The sequence below is a fragment of the Oncorhynchus mykiss genome, chromosome 7 (assembly GCF_057628025.1).
Source record: "Oncorhynchus mykiss isolate SJ-2025 chromosome 7, ASM5762802v1, whole genome shotgun sequence".
NCBI classification, from domain to species: Eukaryota; Metazoa; Chordata; class Actinopteri; order Salmoniformes; family Salmonidae; genus Oncorhynchus; species Oncorhynchus mykiss.
The window spans coordinates 65,617,508-65,645,200 of NC_143028.1; the positions used below are offsets into that span (position 1 = coordinate 65,617,508).

Genomic DNA, 27,693 nt, shown 5'->3' on the forward strand with positions numbered 1-27,693 from the left:
AGCAGTGTACAAAAGAGAGGGTGATGTAGATGATCAAATTGGTATCAATGCAATAATATAAAATGTGGGTCATTTCTTGATTTGATAGTAATTTGATTCAATATGTTGTGTTTGTTTGTCATGGTAAAGTATTTTAGTCCAATAGACCTAGCAATACCGATTATTACCAATCCACTTCCTTTCTCGAGTTCTTGACCATGACGATTTACGTGCGCGCTCCCGCGTTGCAGATGATGCTGCCACTGATGAAGATGGCGAATGCTTGGAGTATGGCGATTTACTGCAGAAGCTGATAAAGGGAATGAGAAGAGATAATTCACAAGATAGAAAACCCACTAAAGAATACGTGCAGAATTACGGTGAATATCAAAGCTGTTGGGGTTATGATTGGAAGGGAAATATGGCCCCTGAAAACCTGACAGAAATAGAGCAGAAACCAAACAAACCACTAACGTTAGTAGTTTCTTACTGCATCCTAGCTGGCTAACTTAACGCGTTAGCTAGCTACTTTAGCTATACCCACTAGCTAGCAAGCCATCTCTAACGTTATATTCCACAGATACACTGGCATTTTTCATTACAGTTTTCCACGGATTGTTAGCAAAATATAAATTATTTGACACAGTGTTAACTAATTTGATGCCCTACCATAGATGGAAATTCTAATTAGTGAGGGCGGGCCAGAAGGGATGCGTTCATCGGTGGATGTTAATGCTACTAGTAGCTAGCTAACGTTATTGTGCCAATTAGCTAACCACTTTCCTTAGTTATCCAGCTAGCTAGCTACATTAATTAAGCAGGTTGCTAGTTAGCTTTAGTTTAGGACACACCATTGGGAGTCTGTGTATTGGTTCCAACCAATACACATACTCCCTGTCCCAAAGCTAGCAAGCTAAATTAGCTACAGTATGTCTATGCCCACCTTGTTGTAATTTTCCAAAACTACCATGAAGCACATGTCACGTGATGGAATTGATGGAAGGTACTATTATTGTTTGTCTTTGGGCCCACCTTTTTAGTGTCATCTCCCATCTATGTCCAGGCACAGAAAGAATGTCCCGCTCTTCAGACAGTGATGATGGGTACTTTGTTGCCATGGATACAGAGGAAGATGTATCAGGGCCTGTTGGAATTGCACAGGGGGAAGATCTGAAATTGGGGACCAGCAGAGGAAAGGGGGACGTAGAAGGCTGCAATGAGGGTGAGGGGACAATGGTGGAGCTGCCGGAGGAAGTCCTAGAATACATCCTGTCCTTCCTCTCACCATACCAGGAGCACAAGACCGCTGCACTGGTGTGTAAACAGTGGTATCGCCTCATTAAAGGTATGTCTCTCTACTGATGACATAACAACCTCCACCACCATTCTAAACCCAAATAGTAGTGCTGTGCAAATAACCCAAATAAAAATGTTTGGGTTATTAAACTAATTGACCAACAACGTTGGTTCAAATCAAATTGTATTAGTCACATGCGCCGAATACAACAGGTATTCAACCTTATAGTGAAATTCTTGCTTACAAGCCCCTAACCAACAATGCCATTTAAAAAATTCCGGATAAGAATAAGACATAAAAGTAACAAGTAATTAAAGAGCAGCAGTAAAATAACAATAGCGAGACTATATACAGGGGGGTACTGGTACAGAGTCAATGTGTGGGGGCACTGGTCTGGTTAGTTGAGGTAATATGTACATGTAGGTAGAATGTAGGTAGAGTTATTAAAGTGACTCTGCATAGATAATAACAGAGAGTAGCAGCAGTGTTCCAGAGGAGGGGGGCAATGCAAATAGTCTGGGTAGCTATTTGATTAGCTGTTCAGGAGTTTGTTCAGTGATGTACTGGGCCGTTTGCACTACCTCATACCTTCTGTAGTGCCTTGCAGTCGGAGGCCGAGCAGTTGCCATACCAGGCAGTGATGAAACCAGTCAGGATGCTCTCGATGGTGCAGCTGTAGAACCTTTTGAGGATCTGAAGACCCATGCCAAATCTTTTCAGTCTCCTGAGGGAGAATAGGTTTTGTCGTGCCCTCTTCACGACTGTCTTGGTGTGCTTGGACCGTGTTAGTTTGTTGGTGAAATGGACACCAAGGAACTTGAAGGTCTAATCCTGAACCACTGCAGCCCGTCGATGAGAAATGGGGATGTGCTCGGTCCTCTTTTTCCTGTAGTCCACAATCATCTTGTTTGTCTTGATCACGTTGAGGGAGAGGTTGTTGTCCTGGCACCCCATGGCCAGGTCTCTGACCTCCTCCCTATAGGCTATCTCGTCGTTGTCGGTGACCAGGCCTACCACTGTTGTCATCAGCAAACTTAATGATTGTATTGGAGTCGTGCCTGACAGTACAGTCCTGAGTGAACAGGGAGTACAGGAGGGGACTGAGCACACACCCCTGAGGGGCCCCTGTGTTGAGGATCAGCGTGGCAGATATGTTGTTACCTACCCTCACCACCTGGGGGTGGCCCTTCAGGAAGTCCGGGATCCAGTTACAGAGGGAGGTGTTTACTCCAGGGTCCTTAGCTTATTGATGAGCTTTGAGGGCACTATGGTGTTGAACGCTGAGCTGTAGTCAATGAACAGCATTCTCACATAGGTGTTCCTTTTGTCCATGTGGGAAAGGGCAGTGTGGAGTGCAATAGAGATGGCATCATCTGTGGATCTGTTGGGGCGGTATGCAAATTGGATTGGATCTAGGGTTTCTGGGATAATGGTGTTGGTGACAAGTCTTTCAAAGCACTTCTTGGCTACAGACGTGAGTGCTACGGGTCTGTAGTCATTTAGGCAGGTTACCTTAGTGTTCTTGGGCACAGGCACTATGGTGGTCTGCTTCTAACATGTTGGTATTACAGACTCGGACAGGGAGAGGTTGAAAATGTCAGTGAAAACACTTGCCAGTTGGTCAGCGCATGCTCGCAGTACACGTCCTGGTAATCCGTCTGGCCCCGCGGCCTTGTGAATGTTGTCCTGTTTAAAGGTCTTACTCACATTGACTGTGGAGAGCATGATCACACAGTCTTCCGGAACAGCTGTTGCTCTCATGCATGTTTCAGTGTTATTTGCCTCAAAGTGAGCATTGAAGTAGTTTAGCTCGTCTGGTAGACTCGTATCACTGGGCAGTTCTCGGCTGGCTCCTTTTGTAGCCTGTAATGGTTTGCAAGCCCTGCCACATCCGACGAGCGTCAGAGCCAGTGTAGTACGATTCGATCTTAGTCCTGTATTGAAGCTTTACCTGATTGATGGTTCGTCGGGGGGCATAGCGGGATTTCTTATAACTTTCGGGTTAGAGTCCCGCTCCTTGAAAATGGCAGCTCTAGCCTTTAGCTCAGTGCGTATGTAGCCTGTAATCCATGGCTTCTGGTTGGGGTATGTACGTACGGTCACTGTGGGGACGACGTCAACGATACACTTATTGATGAAGCCAGTGACTGATGTGGTGTACTCCTCAATGCCATCGGAGGAATCCCGGAACGTATTCCAGTCTTTACTGGCAAAACAGTCCTGTAGCTTAGCATCTGCTTCATCTGACCACTTTTTTTATTAATTTAGTCACTGGTGCTTCCTGCTTTAATTTTCGCTTGTAAGCAGGAATCAGGATGATAGAATTATGGTCAGATTTGCCAAATGGAGGGAGAGGGAGAGCTTTGAATGCGTCTCTGTGTGTGGAGTGAAGTTGGTCCAGAGTGTTTTTTTATTTTTTATTTTTATTTTACCCCCCCCTCTGGTTGCGCATTTAACATGCTGATAGAAATTTGGTAAAACTGATTTAAGATTCCTTGCATTAAAGTCCCCGGATGCTAGGAGTGCCGCCTCTGGGTGAGCGTTTTCTTGTTTGCTTATGGCGGAATACAACTCATTCAATGCTGTCTTAGTGCCAGCCTCTGACTGTGGTGGTATGTATGTAAACAGCTACGAAAAATACAGATAAACTCTCAAGGTAGATAGTGTGGTCTACAGCTTATCATGAGATATTCTTCCTCAGGCGAGCAATAGCTATAGCTGTTATTTATAAAAATACATAGTCTTCCGCCACTTGTCTTACCAGACACCGCTGTTCTATCCTGCCGGTACAACGTGTAACCAGCCAGCTGTGTGTTGATAGTGTCGTCATTCAGCCACAACTCCGTGAAGCATAAGATATTACAGTTTTTAATGTCCCGTTGGTAGTTTAATCGTCCGCATAGGTCATCAATTTATTCTCTAAATATTGCACATTTGCTAGCAGAATGGAAGGAAGTGGGGGTTTTATTCGATCGCCTACGAATTCTCAGAAGGCAGCCTGCCCTCCTGCCCCTTTTTCTCCGCCTCTTCCCGGGGATCTGGGCCTGTTCCTGAGAAAGTAGTATATCATTCGCATCGGGCTCGTCAGACTCGTTAATAAAGGGAAAAAAATATTCTGCCAGTCTGTGGTGAGTAATCGCAGTCCTGATGTCTAGAAGTTATTTTTGGACATAAGAGATGGTAGCGGTAACATTATGTACAAAATAAGTAAAAACATTTTTTTATAAACAAACAAAAAAACATGATCGGTTGGGGACATGTAAAAAACGTCACCCTTCTCCGGCGCCATTGTTACTCTCAAATACAACTCAAATACTTGAATTGCATTTATAAAAAATTATAATTTGTGAGCCCAGTGAGCTGTTTCTCTAGAGAGAAATCAAATCATTTATGAGAGAATCAAGTGGAGAACTATGTGTGGCAGTGGCAGTGAGTGGCAGTGGCGCAGCGTTCTAAGGCTCTGCTTTGCAGTGTTGATGCGCCTTTACACCCTGAGGTTCAATACCAGACTGTGCCACAGCCGTGAGTGATCGGGAGCCCCATAGGGCTGTGCACAATTGCCCCAGCGCTGTCCAGGTTAGTGGAGGGTATGGCCGGGGGCCTTTCCTTGGCTCATTGCGCACTAGCTACTCATTGTGGCTGTTCGGGCCACAATGAGCTGACTTTGGTTGTTGGTCAAACTTTGTTAACTCCAATAAATTGGTTATGGCTGGCATCTGGGTTAAGCGAGCAGTGTGTTAAGAAGCAGTGTGGCTTGGCGGGTCATGTTTCGGAGGACGCTTGTCTCAACATTCGCCTCTCCCGACCCCATTGGGGAGTTTCAGCGTTGAGGCAAGATCTTAACTACCAATTGGATATCATGAAATTGGGGATAAAAATGGGATAAAAAAATAAATATACTTAACAAAAATATTAACGCAACTTCCATACATACAGTTCATATAAGGAAATTAGCCAATTGAAATAAATTCATTAGACCCTAATCTATGGATTTCACATGGCTTGGAATACAGATATGCATCTATTGGTCACAGATACCTTAACAAAAGAAAAGGTAGGGGTGTGGATCAGAAAACCAGTCTCTATCTGGTGTGTGACCACCATTTGCCTCATGCAGCGTGACACATCTCCTTTGCGTAGAATTGATCAGGCTGTTGTGGCTTTTCGAATGTCCCACGCCTCTTCAATGGTTGCGAAGTTGCTGGATATTGGCAGGAATGGGAACATGCTGCTGTTTCCATCGATCTAGAGCATCCCAAACATGCTCAATGGGTGACATGCAGGCCATGGGAGAACTGGGACATTTTCAGCTTCCAGGAATTGTGTACAGATCCTTGGAACATGGGGCTGTGCATTATCACGCTGAAACATAAGGTGATGGCGGCGGATGAATGGCACAACAATGGGCCTCAGGATCTCTTCACGGTATCTCTGTGCATTCTTATTGCCATCGACAAAATGCAATTGTGTTCATTGTCCGTATCTTATGCCTGTGTAACAGTATAGCTTCTGTCCTTCTCCTCGCCCCTACCTGGGCTCGAACCAGGGGCCCTCTGCACACATCTACAACTGCCTCACACGAAGCATCGTTACCCAACGCAACACAAAAGCCCAGGCCCTTGCAGAGCACGTGGAACAACTACTTCAAGGTCTCAGAGCGAGTGATGTCACCGATTGAAACGCTATTAGCGCGCACCCCGCTAGCTAGCTAGCCATTTCACATCAGTTACACCTGCCCATACCACAACCCCACCGGCACCATGGGGCACTTTGTTCACAACGTTGACATTAGCAAACCGTTCGCCCACATGTATACATGTGGTCTGTGGTTGTGTGGTTGGTTGGATGTACTGTTCTCTAAAGCGACGTTGGAAGCAGTTTATGGTAGAGAAATTAACATAAAATGTTCTGTTAACAGCTCTGGTGGACATTCCTGCAGTTAACATGCCAATTGCACACTCTCCCAAAATGTCAGACATCTGTGGCATTGTGTTGTGTGACAACTGCACATTTTAGTGGCCTTTTTGTCCCCAGCACAAGGTGCACCAGTGTAATGATCATGATCACTTTACATATTGCGTTTTATATTTTTGTTCATTGTATGTGGGATGCTGGACTGAAAGGAGTTGTAGTTTTCATTAAGCAAATATTCAACCTAGTTCAGCACAAACGTGGTGAAATACAATGACCATAATCCATTGCGCTTGTTTTTTCTGGCTCAGACAGAGATGGATACACTTTTATGCCTGCTACATTAGGTTAGATATTTTGTTGTTACAAAGTGGGATTAAAATTGATTGTCATTTATTTTGTCAACGATCTACAGAAAATACTCTTTCAAAATGGAAGAAAAATTATATTTGTAAAAATGAATACTATCTTCATTAGAATTAGTATTCAACCCCTTGAGTCAATACATGTTCTAATCACATTTGGAGGTGATTACAGCTATGAGTCTTTTGGGTAAATCTAAGAGTTTTTCACACCTGGATTGTGCATGATTTGCCTGTTGTTATTTTTTTAAATTCTCTAAGCTCTGTCAAATTGGTTGTTGATCATTGCTAGACAACGATTTTAAGGTCTTGCCATAGATTTTCAAGCAGATTTATGTCAAAGCTGTAACTCGGCCACTCACCATCTTCTTGGTAAGCAACTCCTGTGTAGATTTGGCCTTGTCTTAGGTTATTGTCTTTCTGAAAGCTGAAATCAGATTTTAACTGAAACCTGGCTAAGATGCAAAGGAAATTCAAGAAAAGCGGGTACAAAAATTGTCAGACCAATAGTGGCGTTGAGAGAAAAAAAGAGACATTGTCTTTGAAAGAGATCGGACTGCAATAGCATTAAATAGTCCCCGCGATATGCAACTGTTCAGGGAAGTCAGGAACCAATACACGCAGTCAGCCAGGAAAGCAAAGGCCAGCTTTTTCAAGCAGAAATTTGCATCCTGTAGCTCAAACTCCAAAAAGTTCTGGGACACTGTAAAGTCCATGGAGAAGAAGAGCACCACCTCCCAGCTGCCCACTGCACTGAGGCTAGGTAACACGGTCACCCCCGATAAATCCATGATAATCGAAAACTTCAACAAGCTTTTCTCAACAGCTGGCCATGCCTTCCTCCTTGCTACTCCAACCTCGGCCAACAGCTCCGCCCCCCCGCAGCTACTTGCCCAAGCCTCCCCAGCTTCTCCTTTACCCAAATCCAGATAGCAGATGTTCTGAAAGAGCTGCAAAACCTGGACCCGTACAAATCAGCTGGGCTTGACAATCTGGACCCTCTATTTCTGAAACTATCCGCCGCCATTGTCGCAACCCCTATTACCAGCCTGTTCAACCTCTCTTTCATATCGTCTGAGATCCCCAAGGATTGGAAAGCTGCCGCTGTCATCCCCCTCTTCAAAGGGGAGACACTCTAGACCCAAACTGTTACAGACCTATATCCATCCTGCCCTGCCTATCTAAGGTCTTCAAAAGCCAAGTCAACAAACAGATCACTGTCCATCTCGAATCCCACTGTACCTTCTCCGCTGTGCAATCTGGTTTCCGAGCCGGTCACGGGTGCACCTCAGCCACGCTCAAGGTACTAAATGATATCATAACCGCCATCGATAAAAGGCAGTACTGTGCAGCCGTCTTCATCGACCTGGTTAAGGCTTTCGACTCTGTCAATCACCATATTCTTATCGGCAGACTCCGTAGCCTCGTTTTTTTTAATGACTTCCTTGCCTGGTTCACCAACTACTTTGTAGACAGAGTTCAGTGTGTCAAATCAGAGGGCATGTTGTCCGGTCCTCTGGCAGTCTCTATGGGGTGCCACAGGGTTCAATTCTCGGGCCGACTCTTTTCTCTGTATATATCAATGATGTTGCTCTTGCTGCGGGCGATTCCCTGATCCACATCTACGCAGACGACACCATTCTGTATACTTCTGGCTCTTCCTTGGACACTGTGCTATCTAACCTCCAAACGAGCTTCAATGCCATACAACACTCCTTCCGTGGCCTCCAACTTCTCTTAAACGCTAGTAAAACCAAATGCATGCTTTTCAACCGTTCGCTGCCTGCACCCGCACGCCCGACTAGCATCACCACCCTGGATGGTTCCGACCTAGAATATGTGGACATCTATAAGTACCCTAGGTGTCTGGCTAGACTGCAAACTCTCCTTCCAGACTCATATCAAACATCTCCAATCGAAAATCAAATCAAGAGTCGGCTTTCTATTCCGCAACAAAGCCTCATTCACTCACGCCGCCAAACTTACCCTAGTAAAACTGACTATCCTACCGATCCTCGACTTCGGCGATGTCATCTACAAAATGGCTTCCAACACTCTACTCAGCAAACTGGATGCAGTCTATCACAGTGCCATCCGTTTTGTCACTAAAGCACCTTATACCACCCACCACTGCGACTTGTATGCTCTAGTCGGCTGGCCCTCGCTACAAATTCGTCGCCAGACCCACTGGCTCTTGGCCATCTACAAGTCCATGCTAAGTAAAGCTCCGCCTTATCTCAGCTCACTGGTCACGATGGCAACACCCATCCGTAGCACGCGCTCCAGCAGGTGTATCTCACTGATCATCCCTAAAGCCAACACCTCATTTGGCCGCCTTTCGTTCCAGTACTCTGCTGCCTGTGACTGGAACGAATTGCAAAAATCGCTGAAGTTGGAGACTTTTATCTCCCTCACCAACTTCAAACATCAGCTATCTGAGCAGCTAACCGATCGCTGCAGCTGTACATAGTCTATTGGTAAATAGCCCACCCATTTTCACCTACCTCATCCCCATACTGTTTTTATTTATTTACTTTTCTGCTCTTTTGCACACCAATATCTCTACCTGTACATGACCATCTGATCATTTATCACTCCAGTGTTAATCTGCAAAATTGTAATTATTCGCCTACCTCCTCATGCCTTTTGCACACATTGTATATAGACTCCCCCTTTGTTTTCTACTGTGTTATTGACTTGTTAATTGTTTACTCCATGTGTAACTCTGTGTTGTCTGCTCACACTGCTATGCTTTATCTTGGCCAGGTCGCAGTTGCAAATGAGAACTTGTTCTCAACTAGCCTACCTGGTTAAATAAAGGTGAAATAAAAAAATAAAAATAAAACCTAACCTGGTGTGCATTTCTTCTGTCTCCAGAAAGCAGGCTGAATCAGGTTTTCCTCTAGGATTTTGCATGTGCTTAGCTCCATTTTTATTTTTTATCCTGAAAAACTCCCCAGTTCTTAACGATTACAAGCATACCCATAACCAGGGCTTGCGACTAACTTTTTTCATCACCGTTCCGAAGTGCAATTTCAACTAATCCAAACTGAACTTGAACTGTCCCAAAATGGAAATATTTATTTTATTTTTTGATATGCGACCATGGGTCAAGGTCATTTACAGTGCTTTTAAGGTCATTTGTGTATTTCTGAGTTCATGAAAACAGACGCATCATTACATTATTAATAATTATAATTTATTAATTGAACATGCTAAACAAATGTATACAATAATATATCTAAGAGAACAATGTTATTGGGAACTGGTTACTGAATACACTTAAGTTAGAGACATTACATTCCACCATCAGCTGTCCCATGAAACCACATGACACAACAATATAAACAATAAAGAACGTGTGTTCCCCAGCCTTCACTTTCTCTGCTTCACCCTCCCTCTTCAGGTACTGAAAAATGGTCGTCTTTACCTTTTTGAGCACTACCACTTGCTCACGGCCAGGGCCTAAAATTTACTTTCTGGTACATCAGCCACTGTGGCAGGTAGATTTCAAACCAGACCAAATAATTTTTGGGCAAAAATTGCACTAACAAAACAGATGAGCGTGCTTTGTAATGTCTCTAAAACAAAAAATGTATTACTAGTAAGGAGTAATGTGGTATTGTTTAAGTAAATATTTTGTGACCTGAAACTTTTAACCAAAATATCAGATGAGACAAAAATGTTCACCTGCCTCTTTAAGGGCAGGAGGTTACCATGGTAATGCGACTCGAGTCATGTTTGTGCCTGTACATTGGGAGCCTGACAAGTATCCACGTTGCTTCTCTTCCTCAGCAGTTCAAACTCAAATATTGAAAAACAACCTAGCTTTTGAACAAAACAGTGTAAATAGCCAAGGAACACAAGGACAAAGTCTTCAGTAGACTTCCGTTTCAAGTTAAACAGACTTTTATGCCTGTGCGCAACGCTTCTAAAAATGAATATGTAACTCCGCTCTTCACGTGTGCACACTTAGACCCCAGCCGGGCAGTGTTGCACACGAGGCAGAAATACTTTGCACATTTTACAGTGTGCATTTGGTTCAGCTCAGGGAGATATAACCATATTCTGTAGAATACTATAGTAGCTAGCCTATAGACGATGCAAATGCCGCAGCAACTCCTGGCACACGAAACCTCAGTTCCGGGCCGCTGGGCCGCAGACAGGCTGGGAGAGAGTCAAATGTGCATTTTAATAGGTCTATTTGCCCAACATTGGAATGATATTCTAATATTATACATCTCCCGAGTCCGTATGGGAGTTGCAGCAATGGGACAAGACTGTAACTACCAATTTGGATATCATAAAATTGGGGAGAAAAGGGGTTAAAAAAAAAAAAAGCAAATATTTCTAGATATGCCATTAACCAGCATTTCTTCTACTGTCCAAAGTCAGTAAGGCACAATCATATTGTTGCATCTTCAGATATTCTAAGTTTCTACTATTATGCTCTATAATCATATGTCGCATTATAAAAACCTCTAGCATCAGGTGCGTGTTTGAGAATGGTGTTCTCCCGTACTAGCATTTTTGAAAATTCACGCTTATGGCCGAGACGAGTAAACCCATTGCTGCGCTTGTAATGTGAATTATTCATAGTTTATCAACTCTTAAGCTAAATGTTGTGATCTGTTTCATCAGCCTCGTCTTTGTTTTTATTAATTTTATTTTACCTTTTACCTTGAGGCAAGTCAGTTAAGAAGAAAATATTATTTTCAATGGCGGGACAGCCTAGGAACAGTGGGTTAACTGCCTTGTTTAGGGGCAGAACAACAGATTTTTAACTTGTCAGCTCAGGGATTAGATCTTGCAACCTTTCAGTTACAAGTCCAATGCTCTAATCACTTGGCCCCAGTTGTGTTTAAATTTTTTTTAGTAATGAACCACTGTTTTGTGCATTTATTTTTCTGGTCCATCGTCCCACAACTGTCTGTTTTGAACGATCCCAGACATATTTTTATTGTACCCGGGACGCCCTTAATTCTGAGCCACCACTATGCTTGAAAATATGGAGAGTGTTACTCAGTATTGTGTTGTATTGGATTAGCCCCAAACATAACATTTTGTGTTTAGGACAACACGTGTATTGCTTTGCCACACTTTTTGCAGTATTACTTTTTAATTTAACATTTATTTATTTGGTTAATTCGGTTAAGAACAAATTCTTATTTACAATAATGGCCTACCGGGGAACTTGTTCAGGGGCAGAACACCAGATTTTTCCCTTGTCAGCTCGGGGATTCGATCCAGCAACCTTTCGGTTACTGGCCCAACACTCTAACCACTAGGCTACCTGCAAACAGGATGCATGTTTTGGCATATTTTGTATTCTGTACAGGCTTCCTTCTCACGCTCAACTAGGTTAGTATTGTGGAGTAACTACAATGTTGTTGATCAGTCCTCAGTTTTTTCCAATCACAGCCATTGCACTGTAACTGTTTTAAAGTCACCATTGGCCTTAGGGTGAAATTCCTGAGGGGTTTCCTTCCTCTCCAGCAACTGAGTTAGGAAAGACACCTATATCTTTGTACTGGCTGGGTGTATTGATACACCATCCAAAATGTAATTAATAACTTCACCATGCTCAAAGGCATGTTAAATGTCGTTTTTTTTACCCATCTACCAATACTGTAGGTGTCCTTCTTTGCGAGGCATTGGGAAACCTCCCTGGTGGTTGAATCTGTGTTTGGGGTCATTCAAAAATCATGTTAAACACTATTTTTGCAAACAGAGTGAGTCCATGAAATTTATGTGACTTGTTAAGCAAATGTTTACGCCTGAACGTATTTAGGCTTGCCGTAACAAAGGGGTTTAATACTTATTGACTCAAGACATTTCAGCTTTTCATTTTTGATTAATTTGTTTTTAAAAAATCAACCAAAAGAATTCCACTGACATTATGGAGTATTGTGTTTGTGTGTGAAGGCCAGTAACAAAAAAAACTCAATTTAATCAATTTTAAATTCCGGCTGTAACAAAGTGGAGAAAGTAAACAGGTGTGAACACTTTCTGAAGGCTCTCTACACACAGACCACATAGACTGCATGAGAGAGGAATGTACACCACAACGGTGATAGAGGGATAGAGACAGTTCGTGAAAGTATGTCTTATCTACTTTGGAGAACTAGTCAAATGATTGTCAAGACAGCTCTGCAGCATACTTAGGCAGGCTAAGCTAGTTAAATATGATGACTAATGACAGTACAGTATGGAGAACACACAGAGATAACGTCTGGCTGGCTGGCTGCTACTGCCTGAGCAGAGATAACGTTGTCTGGCTGGCTGCTACTGCCTGAGCAGAGATAACGTTGTCTGGCTGGCTGGCTGCTACTGCCTGAGCAGAGATAACGTTGGCTGGCTGCTACTGCCTGAGCAGAGATAACGTTGTCTGTCTGGCTGGCTGCTACTGCCTGAGCAGAGATAACGTTGTCTGGCTGGCTGGCTGGCTGCTACTGCCTGAGCAGAGATGAGATAATGACTTTAAGGAATTTAAAATATTAGTCATCAAATAAATATATTAGAGTCATCAAATAATATACACAACTTAAATATTTTATTATTTCATAGTAATTTCATTTTTTTCAATTCATATCTACCCAATGTGGACCTGACGGATACAATATAATATTTTCAATGTTTTGGCAATTGAATGTTTACAATTTTTGGCTTATTTAATAATTTAATTTAATGTAAAGTAAATACATAGTGAAATCGAAAACGTGATTATTTTGTAATAATTGAACTGAAACCGAACCGACCTCATAAAGCACTAATCGCTCAGCATTACCAAAAAGGCAACAACATGCCATTATGCTGCATTTTGAGACCCCCAAGTGGAAACCCAAACTACCACTCAGCTGTTTGACTGAAGTGGTTTCTTTTTCACAATGGGTCAAGTAACGTTTATTCCATTTTCAGATCGGACACTGAGTCAACCATGACAATAAGTGACTTGTTATTTCAAAAACAGTTAAGATAATGACGTGTTACTTATTATGTTGCTTTTATTGTGGCTGTGACTCACATAAAACCATAATAGTCACTCACCTCATCTCCAATCTCTTTCTCCCCCCAGGTGTTGCATATCAGTGTTACCATGGTTTTCTGCGGGCCGTCCAGGAGGGCAATATTCAGTGGGAGAGTCGTACATACCCATATCCTGGAACACCCATCACGCAACGCTTCTCACACAGTCAGTATACAACATATACCACCCCTTTGTTGAATTGAGTTGATTGGCCATGGTATAAGCTGGATAATCAACTCCAGGCTGTGTAGTCCTAAGTATTATCTTTAAAAAAGTAATGCCATACACAATTTAAATTGGAAGTATTAGGGATAGGGCATTGAAGGTGTAAGTCTGTTGAATAGCCCCATCTTGTTGCAGGGGTTGGATTTGGAAAAGGTTATTTATGGGGGCCAGATATTTTCTACATGGGATTACTCTTTCCTAAAACCGGTATAAAAAAACCATGCACAAACACAATTCTAATCTTATGAAGCTCTTTAAATGTAATGTTGCTAAAAGTTCATTTTAAGTGCTTTAAGATTAGCCTAATTCAGTGCATCAAATTGTTTAATTACATACATAGCTTCATCTTTTAGTTTTTATTTACACATAGGAAACCTTTGTGCATGGCATCTCAGTTGACTAGTATCATATTCTGTTTTATTTTCTATTTCTTTATCATTTTGTTATTTTTTTTATTTTTTTACACATAGAAACCTTTTATGCATGGGATATCTGTTGACTAGCTTTTGTGGAGAAGTCTCTCTCCCCAACATCAGTAGAGAACGTGGGGGAGAGATTTGGTTGTGTGTGCAATAAGCATAGAACACTATTTTATATAAGGAATTGGCAACTCGTTCTCATTCTGAGAAATAAGATAGGCTTACACTTGATTTCAACATCTGAACAAAGTGGACAGGCTAGCCTGCTGTTCAAACAGTTGGAGACAGAAGGGTGTGTTCATAACAATTCAACTGTTCAACCTTGTTAGCTAGGAAATAGATCCTAGTTGGCTAAACTTGAAATATAAAGATTAGCTGGCTACTCACTAGCACGTGAGATTGTTTTGAGACCTTGTGTTCATTTTCTATAATGTCTGCTACAAGAAGTTAGTCATTATTAGTGAATGTGCATTATTCGTTTTTCTTTTTACATTTGTATCAAAAAGGGCATTTTCATAGACATACTTGAAAGCCAGATCAGTGATTATTGGAAAAAAAAGCAGCTTAAACTATTTTGATAAAATAATTTAATTAGTGGGGCTTATACACTGAGTGCACAACACATTAAGAACACCTTCCTTTTCCCCTCAGACAGCCTCAATTTGTCGGGGCATGGACTCTACAAGGTGTCGAAAGCGTTCCACAGGGATGTCAAGTTGGCTGGATGTCCTTTAGGTGGTGGCACATTATTGATACACACGGAAACTGTTGAGCGTGAAAACCCAGCAGTGTTGCACTACCATACCTGTTCAAAGGCACACTTCAATCTTTTGTCTTGTCCATTCACCTGCTGAATGGCACATGTTTTGTACACTCTGTGTATTTAGCCTAATTTCACATGCATGGAATTAATTTGATTATTGCTGACTGTTTGAAATGCATTGTATTTGACCTTTATTTGTACATCAAAGATTATTTAGAGAAAACATTTAAGAAATCGATGTATATCGTGAATCAACCATAAGCTTGAAAAAATCCAGATGATTTTCAGGCCATATTGCCCAGCTCTAACTGATGGTGACTGAATATAGTTGCGCGGTGTAGCGAAATAGAGCCTTTTGTTTGGGCTCAATTCAGAGGAGAAAATGTATTTTGAAAATATGTCTGTTTTTCAATCATGTCAATAACTGTTTTATCCCTCCCCTGTAGTCTTAAATTAAGTCCATTCAGTTGATTGAAGATCACTGAAAAACATCTGATACGAACTCATCAAGCATTTTCGTTAGTTATGTGTTAGCTTTGTTGTGTTGGAGAAAAGCAACTATGTCCTCCCTAATCTCACAGGCTGTTCTCTTGAGAGTATTATTACCCTTTCTTAGCCACCAAACGTCATTATGTAAAAGTGGATCAGGATGCTCAGCAGACTACGAAGCAAGCAATGTTGCAGTCTAGATGTTGATCGGATAACATTCATGATCGCCAAAACTGAGTCCATGGTCTTTTTCACTCACAGCTGAGTTAAGTACAAAGCATGCTTTGGTGTATTGGGCAGTGTAGTGATCTCCTCTGCGGTGAAAGAGCCGACAGGCGGACAGACCCTTGTACCCCTGTTTGCAGCTCTAATTGGCTGTAACTGGTATGTTGGGTGATATTGATTGACAGCAATTAAGGGGTGGGACTACAAGAATACAGATTCTCCCATTGGAGAATATTGAACGAACGCTCCTTTTGGCCCTAAACACTGGATTTTTAAATGAACGTTCATAATTGATCAAAAGGCTATTCTAAATTGATAAACAGGCAGGATCTGGCCCACGGACGCCAGTTAAATAGACCTGGTTATGACTCAAACCAAGTATGTGTGTGTTGCAGGTGCATGCTACTACGACTCCAACCAGTCCATGTATGTGTTTGGGGGCTGTACTCAAAGTAGCTGCAACGCTGCCTTCAATGACCTGTGGAGACTTGACCTCAACAGCAAGGAGTGGATCCGCCCTTTAGCCTCGGGTAAGAAATCAGCCCTTTTTCTTTTCTTTTTTTAACCTTTATTTAACCAGGCAAGTCAGTTAAGAACAAATTCTTATTTTCAATGACGGCCTAGGAACAGTGGGTTAACTGCCTGTTCAGGAGCAGAACGACAGATTTGTACCTTGTCAGCTCGGGGATTCGAACTTGCAACCTTTAAGTTACATAGGGTGGATACTGCCTACTTGTAACAAGGAAAGTGAAAATAACGTTCCTTGATGGTTCGTGTGCTTTACACATGGCGGTAAAAAAAAAAATTTTTTTTTTGTTTTAGTAATTTTTTTAACTCTGCTTGCAGATGTAATTTGTCATGTTTAAATCGACTTTCAACCTTTTGTATGCATGACATAGAAGTATGTACAGTGCATTTGGAAATTATTCAGACCCCCTTTTCCACATTTTGTTCCATTACAACCTTGTTCTAAAATGGATGAAATAAATAAAAAATCCTCATCGATCTACACACTACCCTATAGTGACAAAGCCAAAACAGGTTTTTAGATATGTTTGCAAATTTATAATATGTAAAAACAGATACCTTTACATAAATATTCAGACCCTTTGCTATGAGCTGTATCCAGTTTCCATTAATCATCCTTGAGATGTTTCTACAACTTGATTGTCCACCTGTGGTAAATTCAATTGATTGGACATGTCTATTTTAGGTCCCACAGTTGACAGTACATGTCAGAGCAAAAACCAAGGCATGAAGTCGAAGGAATTGTCCGTAGAGCGCCGAGACAGGATTGTGCCGAGGCACAGATCTGGGGAAGGGTACCAAAACATTTCTGCAGCATTGAAGGTCCCCAAGAACACAGTGGCCAAGAACCACCCGATTTGTCACTCTTGACAGAGCTCCAGAGTTCCTCTGTGGAGATGGGAGAACCTTCCAGAAGGACAAACTTTTCTGCAGCACTCCACCAACCAGGCCTTTATGGTAGAGTGGCCAGACGGAAGCCACTCCTCAGTAAAAGACACATGACAGCCCGCTTGGATTTTGCCAAAAGGACTCTCAGCCCATGTGAAACCAGATTCTCTGGTCTGATGAATCCAAGATTGAACTATTTGGCCTGAATGCCAAGTGTCACATCTGGAGGAAACCTGGCACCATCCCTACATTGAAGCATGATGGTGGCAGCATCATGCTGTGGGGATGTTTTCAGCGGCATGGACTGGGAAACTAGTCGGGCTCGAGGGAAAGGTGAACGGAGCAAAGTACAGAGATCCTTGATGAAACCCTGCTCCAGAGCGACGTTTCACTTTCCAACTGCACACAGCCAAGACAACGCAGAAGTGGCTTTGGGACAAGTGTCTGAATGTCCTTGAGTAGCCGAGCCAAAGCCCGGACTTTAAACCAATCTAACATCTCTAGAGAGACCTGAAAATAGCTGTGCAGCGATGCTCCCCATCCAACCTGACAGAGCTTGAGAGGATCGGCAAAGAAGAATGGGATAATCTCCCCAAATACAGGTCTGTCTAGCTTGTAGCGTCATACCTAAGAAGACTGGAGACTGTAATCGCTGCCAAAGGTGCTTCAACAAAGTACTGAGTTTAGAGTCTGAATACTTTTCATTTAGAATACATTTGCAAAAATTTCGAAAAACCTGTTTTTGCTTTGTCATTATGGGCTATTGTGTGTAGATGAGGGGGGAAAAACAACTAAATACATTTTAGAATAAGGCTGAAACGTAACAAAATGTGGAAAAAGTCAAGGGGTCTGAATACTGTCTGAATGCTCTGTATGAAGGCTTATTCTTACTCCTTTTGCCCACACAGGCTCCTATCCGTCTCCTAAAGCGGGTGCTACCCTGGTGATGTACAACAATCTGCTGGTGCTGTTTGGTGGATGGACTCGACCTAGCCCATACCCACTACATCAGCCTGAGAGGTTCTTTGACGAGATCCACACATACTCCCCCTCCAAAAACTGGTAAGAGGAAGAGACCAGAAGGTTTGGAGATAGGCCTAGACCCTGTGAATGAATTAACTCCTTTAGCCATACAGTATGTGTCAACATCACATGTTGACTACTGTTCACTCTCATACAGGCTGATAGTCAGAGTGCTATTACTCATGACAATTATTTCTGTGTAGAGACTGAAAACCCAAAGCCCCACAATAGTATGGCATTGGTTTAAGCTCAACATTATGTGCAAATCTCCATACCATCATATCTAAGCCAATGACACCAATGTCAATGAAAATTCGCAAATCAACTTGGAGGTATGACACACTCCGTCATGAGTCGTCCGGCTGTTACCAGATTTTTAACAGGGTTGTTAGCTATTGAGTTTTAGAGTTCTTTTCTGTACCCACCTAGCTCAAATTCTAGATGTCAAATTAAAACGAGACTATATTGTCCTGAAAGTGAACATTGGACTTAAAACTTCTTGGTGACGGGGCAGTATTTTCACGTCTGGATTTGGATAGAAAGCACTCTGAAGTTTCTAAAACTGTTTGAATCATGTCTATGAGTATAACAGAACTTATGTAGCAGGTGAAACCCCGAGGACAAACCATTCAGAATTTTTTTTTTTTTTGAGGTCACTCTTTTCAATGGTGTTTCATTGGAAATCCAGATTTCTAAGGGACCTTCCTTGCAGTTCCTACCGCTTCCACTGGATGTCACCAGTCTTTAGAAATTGGTTGAAGTTTTTCCTTTGTGTAATGAAGAAGTAGCCCTGTTCAAAACGAGGGTTACTTCAAGTGTACTGTTAGATAGAGGCACGTGACCAGAAAGGTAGCGTCAGTTTGTTTTCTTCCTGTATTGAACACAGATCATCCAGTCTTCAATTTGATCAATTATTTACTTTTAAAAATACCTAAAGTTGTATTACAAAAGTAGTTTGAAATGTTTTGGCAAAGGTTACAGGTAACTTTTGAGATATTATATAGTCACGTTGCCCAAGTTGGAACCAGTGTTTTTCTGGATCAAACTCTCCAAATAAATGAACATTTTGGATATATATCGACGGAATTAATCGAACAAAAGGACCATTTGTGATGTTTAATGGGACATATTGGAGTGCCAACAGAAGAAGCTCGTCAAAGTTAAGGCATGATTTATATTTTTATTTCTGCGTTTTGTGTCGTGCCTGCAGGGTTGAAATATGCTTCTCTCTCTTTGTTTACGGAGGTGCTATCCTCAGATAATAGCATTGTTTGCCTTCGCCGAAAAGCCTTTTTGAAATCTGACATGTTGGCTGGATTCACAACACGTGTAGCTTTAATTTGGTATCTTACATGTGATTTCATGAAAGTTTGATTTTTATAGTAATTTATTTGAATTTGGCGCTCTGCATTTTCTCTGGCTTTTGGCCAGGTGGGACGCTAGCGTCCCACATATCCCAGAGAGGTTTTAAGAAGATAACAGAAGATAACAGCTCTATAAATATTATTTATTGGTGCCCAACTCTAGTTAATTACATTTACATGAATAGCTCAATCAGGTAATCTTAATGACGGAGAAATTATTTTATAGAATAGCATGTCATATCACTTAATCCGGCATAGCCAAAGACACGACACTAGCTAGCCATATGTAGCTAGCTATGTTAAATCCCCTATGCACATTTCAACAGCTCTTCGCTTGTGCATTATAGTGTGCAAATGCATACTTGCTAGCGTCAGAAGAATTCACCAGTTTCGCTGGTGTACCAGTACGCTCCTTCTTCTTGGGGCGGCAGGGTAGCCTAGTGGTTAGAGTGTTGGACTAGTAACCGGAAGGTTGCGAGTTCAAACCCCCGAGCTGACAAGGTACAAATCTGTCGTTCTGCCCCTGAACAGGCAGTTAACCCACTGTTCCCAGGCCGTCATTGAAAATAAGAATTTGTTCTTAACTGACTTGCCTGGTTAAATAAAGGTAAAATAAAAAAAAATAAAATAAAATTCTCCTGTTAACTACTGTGGAGACCCTCTACCTTAGCCCTCCATCAGTGACATGAATAAGTAACATTTCATTTTCTCAGAACCCAACAGTATACATTGTTTTCAATGGAAATTTAGTCATATTTTACTGTTACAATCAATTGAGCTATTAACCTTCTGAAAACAACAGACAATTACTTTTGACTATCCATGGTAAATTCTACACATACTTTTGATAGTTCAAAACAGATTTCAGCTGGCAACAGCCAGCAGACCAGGGTTTAAACTAGTAACCCTTGAAGTTATGCAAGCACACAACCTGTACCATTAAGGCCCAGACCTTTTGGCAGATGACACATTTAAATGTTACAATAGCACTGCCAATGACAGACTTTTGGTGTTTCTGAATTTATGTCAATATTACACAGCTACCGGTTACAGAAATCCAGAAATCAGACAGGCTCTGTAGAACTCTATAAAGTAGTGACTGTGTCCATCACACTTATGTTGGGCACCTACCGACCAAAAAAAAATGTATTGCTAAAATAAAGGTTTTAGGAAATACAGACAGGCACCACTACTACAAGACAAAACCGCCCACTCAAATAAGCTTGATAATAAAAACAGCTTGAAGAAGTAGTGGAATGGGATTTTTTGTATAACTAGGTAAGTCAGTTAAGAACAAATTCTTATTTTCAATGACGGCCTAGGAACAGTGGGTTAACTGCCTGTTCAGGGGCAGAACGACAGATTTGTACCTTGTCAGCTCGGGGATTTGAACTTGCAACCTTTCAGTTACTAGTTCAACGCTACGCTGCCACCCCAATTAGTGTTTAGTGTGATTAGATTAGTGCCGCCCCTGCTTTAACTTGTATTCAGTACAAATCACATTATTATGGAGGCTGAATTAGGCTGTTTGTGAAGGTTTGAATCCTAAGCAACCTGCATGTACAATAGACAAACATAGCTACTGTAGTAGCTCAAAGTTGTGTGCTGGAAAATCTTGGCAGAGCATGGGTGGAATAACATTGAATTTCCTTTTTCTTCAGACCAATGCCTGCTTCTCACTTAATTATACTTATAGCCTTACCTAGCCATCAGTGTCTTTTACCCTCATCTAGCTAAGCCCGTAAACTTCTCCATGTGCCCTCAGGTGGAACTGCATCGTGACAACCCAAGGACCCCTACCCATGGCCGGTCACTCCTCCTCCGTCATAGGGAGCGTCATGGTGGTGTTTGGAGGGTCGCTAGGGGCCCGCCAAATGTATGTCATTACTTTGACGAGCTTTTACCTTTTGAGTTTTCTGCACATTTTTACTATGCTGTGCCAAACCAGACATTTTATTTTTTTAATTTTACCTTTATTTAACTAGGCAAGTCAGTTAAGAACAAATTCTTATTTTCAATGACGGCCTAGGAACAGTGGGTTAACTGCCTGTTCAGGGGCAGAACGACAGATTTGTACCTTGTCAGCTCGGGGGTTTGAACTTGCAACCTTCCAGTTACTAGTCCAATGCTCTAACCACTAGGCTACCCTGCCGCCCCAATTACAATGGAACAACCTGACACATCAGTTAAAACACTTAAAATAAATACAGTTGTGGTGTAGCGAGACAATGTTCAAAGGTTGTAATGTGAATGTCTTGAAAGTAAAGGGAAATCATGTCATTAAACTGTTTTTTTCAATGTTGATAGTTGTCTGTGAATCTGTCAAGGTGTGTGTGCTTTTGGCTCACCGTGTCCCCCTGCTCTCTCCACTGGTCCCAAATCAGGAGTAACGAGGTGTGGGTTCTGGATCTGGAGCAGTGGTCCTGGTCCAAGCCCACCATCTCGGGGCCGTCCCCACACCCACGAGGAGGCCAGTCTCAGGTCAGGATGATGTTTTTCCTTCACACCTTCTCCCCTCAATACCTCCATCACCCTCTACATATCTCAATTCCTGCATTTCCACCACACACCCTCCATATCCCCATCATGTAGTATTTCAGATTATTTAGTAAATACACTACCATTCAAACATTTGGGGTCAGTTATAAATGTCCTTGTTTTTGAAAGAAAAGCACATTTGTGTTCTTTATAATATCAAATTGATCCGAAATACAGTGTAGACGATGTTAATGTTGTAAATTACTATTGTAGCTGGAAGTTGCAGTTTATTTGTATTTTTATGGAATATCTACAGAGGCCCATTATCAGCAACCATCACTCCTGTGTTCCAATGGCACGTTGTGTTAGCTAATCCAAGTTTATCATTTTAAAAGGCTAATTGATTATTAGAAAACCCTTTTGCAATTGTTAACACAGCTGAAAACTGTAGTTCTGATTAAAGAAGCTATAAAACTGGCCTTCAGACTAGTTGAGTATCTGGAGCATCAGCATTTGTGGGTTCGATTACAGGCTCAAAATGGCCAGAAACAAAGAACTTTCTTCTGAAACTCATCAGTCTATTCTTGTTCTGAGAAATGAAGGTTGTTCCATGCGAGAAATTGCCAAGAAACTGAAGATCTCGTACAACGATGTGTACTACTCAGCGCAAACTGTCTCTAACCAGAATAGAAAGAGTGGGAGGCCCCGGTGCACAACTGAGCAAGAGAACAAGTGCATTAGTGTCTAGTTTGAGAAACAGGTGTCTCACAAGCCCTAAACTGGCAGCTTCATTAAATAGTACCCGCAAAACACCAGTCTCAATGTCAACTGTGAAGAGGCGACTCTGGGATGCTGGCCTTCTGGGCAGAGTTGCAAAGAAAAAGCCATATCTCAGACTGGCCAATAAAAATAAACGTTTAAAATGGGCAAAAGAACAGACACTGGACAGAGGAATTCTGCCTAGAAGGCCAGTATCCCAGAGTCGGCTCTTCACTGTTGATGTTGAAACTGGTGTTTTCTGTGAAGGAAGTAGTACACAGCGTTGTACGAGATCTTCAGTTTCTTGGCAATTTCTCGCATGGAATAGCCTTCATTTCTCAGAACAAGTATAGACTGACGAGTTTCAGAAGAAAGTTATTTGTTTCTGGTCATTTTGAGCCTGTAATCGAACCCAGATATGCTGATGCTCCAGATACTCAACTAGTTTAAAGAAGGCCACTTTTATTGCTTATTTAATCAGAAAAACAGTTTCAGCTGTGCTAACATCAATGCAAAATGGTTTTCTAATGATCAATTAGCCTTTTAAAATTATACATTTGGATTAGCTAACACAACGTGCCATTGGAACACAGGAGTGATGGTTGCTGATAATGGGCCTTTGTACGCCAACGTAGATATTCCATTAAAAATCAGCCGTTTCCGGCTAAAATGGTCATTTACAACATGAACGATGTCTGCACTGTATTTTTGATCAATTTGATGTTATTTCAATGGACAAAATGTGCTCTTTTTTTTTTTTTAAACAGGGACATTTCTAATTGACCCCAAACTTTTGAAAGGTATCTGTCTGTGTTTTTACAGGGAATACAAGTGACCTTTTTGTGGCTCGTATAGATGGTTATCTACATGTTCTAAATGTATTTTCTCCTCGCTCACAGATTGTGATTGACAACAAGACTCTTCTTATTCTGGGAGGCTGTGGAGGCCCTAATGCAGTGAGAGCCTATGTTCTCTAATGAAAGGCAGCATTATTATTGTCTATGCATAAAAAGCTCTGCCCTCTTGTTTTGCTGTTTGTGACTCTCCACCTCCCTTCTCTCTCATGTCCCTGCTAGCTGCTGAAAGATGCCTGGCTCCTGCACATGGGTGCCCCACCCTGGACATGGCAGCAGCTGAGGGTGGAGAACGACGACCATGGAGCCCCAGAACTGTGGTGCCACCCTGCTTGCAGGGTATGTGTGGCTCTCTGTCATCTATCCCCTGCCTCACTGCACTAAACACTGTTGGGATATTGTTTTGTAAGTTTACTTTCCTCTGAACTTCCTTCATTGTTTTCTGTCGTCCATCCCACACTCTCTCCAGGTTGGACAGTGTGTAGTGGTGTTCTCCCAGGCTCCGTCTGGCCGTGCGCCACTCAGCCCCAGCCTGAACTCTCGGCCCTCCCCCATCAGTGCCTCTCCTGGCCCCCTGGGCCCAGAGCCCCCCTCGCTGCGCTCCCAGTCCCCTTTAAGGAGCGGCGCCGCCGGGGTCGTCCTGGGGGCAGTTGAGGAGGCCCCCTGTGTGAACGGCCGCTGGGGGACACTGAGACCACGTCCCTCGGCCAGAGGGGGTGCCAGAGAGGGTAGCCCCGGCTCCTCCTCTCAACAGCCATCCCCCTCCCAGGGGCCTGACAGCCCGCCTCTGGCCTCCCTCCATCCTCTACTCAACGGTTCATCCCCCTCTCCCCGGACCAGCCCTGCCCAGGATGCCTCCCCGCCCTCTCGCCCCCCTGTCTCCTCGGACTACGGCTGGGAGTCTCCCCCCTCAGCCACCCACCCCCTTTCTGAGGTACCCAGCACTAACGGCGTGCACACGCCTCCACCTGCCCATGGCTCCCCACGCACTCCCCCGGGGGCCGTGTCCCCCGCAGCCCTGAGACGAGGCCTGGAAGCTGTCAAAAACCTGTCCTCTTCATCCTCCTCAAACCCCTTGTCCCAAGGAGCTGCTTCAGGAGGAAGTGGGGGAGGAGTGGCTTCAGCAGGAACATCCCCCTCTTCCAGCCCGCCACAGGCTGCTGCTGCCGGGTCTGACGGACACTCCATCCCGCCTATCGCACGGCGGCTTGGCCACCACCCGCCCCAGAGCCTGAACGTGGGCAAGCCCCTGTACCAGTCGCTCAATTGCAAGCCCATGCAGATGTATGTCCTGGACGTGTCCCGAGCCAAAGCAGCCGGTCTCGTCTCCTGGAGGGTTTACGGGAACGGCACCCCCGGTGCCGTCACAGGCCCCCCCGAGACCAGCCTTCACACAGTGGTCCAGGGTAGGGGCGAGCTCATCATATTCGGGGGCTTGATGGACAAGAAGCAGAACGTGAAGTACTACCCTAAAACCAACGCCTTGTACTTTGTGCGCGCTAAGAGGTAATGCAGCGATGGATGGGTTTGTGAGTGACGCCAAAGTGTTTGCTAGGTAACGGACGATCAAGCCATCCTAACCCATACAAGGGAAGTCAAACAAGGCCTTTTTCCTCTACCGCTGAGGATTGTGGGAATAGAATGTGTCACACTAATTCTTGACGTTCCTCTCCCCTCTCACACTAACTTCTCCCTCTACCCCCATCTTCCTATCACATAACTTAAAAGAAAATAACATTTCAGACAGTACATTTAATAAGACACTTGAGGATGTTGTTGCTATAATGGTGACTGTTGGATGAATGGGCATCCTGACCTCCCAACACCTGCTCTGTGTGTGTGTGTGTGTGTGTGTTTGACGAAGGTTGGTCAAATGGCCTGAGTGGACAGCAGTTCATCCCAAAAGATGTAGACAGTTTCTTTTCCTCTTTGGTCGCCCCGCTTTGAACTTACTGAAAGAAAATAAAATGGACCGAGCCTTGCGCTTGTTTACGAGGGCGCAACAGTGGACAACAGACTACCTTGCTTTTTTTAAATCACTCTTTCAGCCTGCATTGTTTACATTGGAAACTGTGTGAGTGTGTGTAATAGCATGGATGTTGGTGTGTGTGTGGTGTAAATGCATGTTGATTGTTGTTTAGGGGGGGGCTCGGGAGGTTGCTGCAGTGTACTGTGTAAGCATAAGAAAACAATAAAGGCCTCCGTGTCTTAACTGTCAGGTTGTGTTTTATTGTTGATTCATTCCTGACTGGACTAGTTAACTGAGGTTCCAGGTCTAAATCCTGCATTTATTGTAAGAATGAAAACCACCTCACAGCTTTTGTACATGATTGCACTCCTGCTCTTTTCACAATCTATACACCAATGATCTGATTGTGATGACATCACCTGTGTTGAAAATAGTGGTGAGAGTTATCACAAATAGCCTAGCACACAGTGCTCATAAAATGATCTTGATTTTTATCTTGGCACTAGAGGTGTAGTTCTTCTCAGACACATTAATCAACCTTCAGTGGAGCGGCTAAGCTGATTTGTGTCCTGAAAGTATTTTGATTCTGGGCCATCACATATTTGGCAAACATCTTACAAAATAAAGGTTACAAATAAAATAAACCTTATGACTTGAGGTTGTTTGTAGGGGTGCCAGGTAGGTTCTACCTACCAGAGAAAATATTGATTTCTCCTTTTTTGTTTGGGAGGGAATGAGTCCCATCTGATCCGTCAAGTCTACACCAATACAAAGGACTCTTGTAAAAGTCGGTATGGACATACACTTTTCATAAACCTTTACAACATTGGAAATAACTTAAACTGGGTTATTTTTGCATTACCAAAATAAACCATCACATAACTGAGGTCTGGTTCCTCAAGAAACGTCCTGTACTTCTGGCCTAAGAGTCTAGCCCGGTAACGGAGTAGAGTGACCACACGTGACCTCAGTATTGCAATTGTCCTTTCATAAAGTGATGGGTAAACCCGGTCTCATTAATACAATCAGATTGCGATCAACTCTACCACACAACTATAAAGAGTGTCACATCTCTGTAGTCTTCACTACACCTTAAATCATCACGGTATACATCACACCAAAACAAATTGAATACCACATGCAAAAAGTTGTGGTCAGTCAGACAATCCAATTCGCCAACAGATCTCCGGCTCGGAAAGGCCACGAAGAAACAGCGGAGACCGACGTAGATTAGTAGTCAAACAATAGACATAAGTAGATCCTGCGACACGGCTACTGTACACACTTTTTTTTTTTTACTACAAACAAAATAAACTGTCTCTTAATGAACTTCCAAACTGAGGGTAGAACATTTCCACTCTCGCGCCACTGTCACAAACCCACTCTTGAGCAGCTGATGCTGGCTATTTAACAGGGAATTAAAGGGGAAGCGCCCTATCCTAAGGAGAAGCACTGAGACTGTTCAGACAAATTCAGGGCGGTCGTCACAACACGACTGACAGGAACGACTCCTGGGTCAATTTCCTGATATTCAGGCCCAAAACAAAGGATGGGATGTTCTGATGGTACACTATTGATACTGCACTAGCTAAGGTCTAGGCCTCTAGTGGCCCCTGCGGTTATAGCCGAATCAAATGAATGGGTATGGGAAACACGAAAAACTAACACTTTGGCATTAAAAGAGTAATTTTGAAACAAAAGCTATGTTCTAAAAGAGACAGCTTGATTACAGTACAATGACTGCTAAATCATCTATTGCAGCATTTCACAATTGTCAAGGTCATTCCCACATGAAAAAATACTACAGTATACTGTAGAATACTATACTACACACTGTAGAATTGCTCGATCATGTGTAGCACTTACTATAGAATGTTTTAGTATACTGTAGAATACTATAGTAAATACTACAGTATTATCCAAAGAAACAATTGTAAATATTACAGTAATGTCGGCAAAAACACTACACTTTTTAGCTATAGTAAATACTGCAGTATTTAATTTACCCTGGCCATTCCCTCCCCCGTATCCCAATTTGTGCCACCCATAAGTGAGAAACCTACATGCCATGTATACATAATGTGTTCCATACAGGTTATAGAAAATAAACATTGTCAATAGAGAAATACAGAA

The 27,693-nt window shown here is 42.7% G+C and overlaps 1 protein-coding gene across 4 annotated transcripts; it reads left to right on the top strand.

Moving 5' to 3' along the window:
• LOC110528405 (F-box only protein 42) lies at nucleotides 1-25,809 on the top strand. Of its 4 annotated transcripts, none has more exons than XM_090241757.1 (11): nucleotides 207-359; nucleotides 1,043-1,324; nucleotides 13,625-13,741; nucleotides 14,872-14,955; nucleotides 16,093-16,227; nucleotides 18,022-18,175; nucleotides 21,266-21,376; nucleotides 21,885-21,981; nucleotides 23,637-23,693; nucleotides 23,814-23,930; nucleotides 24,061-25,809. In XM_090241757.1, exons 1-11 carry the CDS (start codon nucleotides 302-304, stop codon nucleotides 25,099-25,101), a joined length of 2,253 nt encoding a protein of 750 aa, XP_090097883.1. In that variant the 5' UTR covers nucleotides 207-301; the 3' UTR covers nucleotides 25,102-25,809. The 4 variants fall into 4 exon arrangements, with proteins under 4 accessions (XP_021466123.2, XP_090097883.1, XP_021466124.2 ...); XM_090241758.1 differs by having other exon boundaries at nucleotides 227-359; nucleotides 1,020-1,324; XM_021610448.3 differs by lacking the exon at nucleotides 14,872-14,955 and having other exon boundaries at nucleotides 1-359.
• The last annotated feature ends 1,884 nt before the right edge of the window (nucleotides 25,810-27,693 follow it).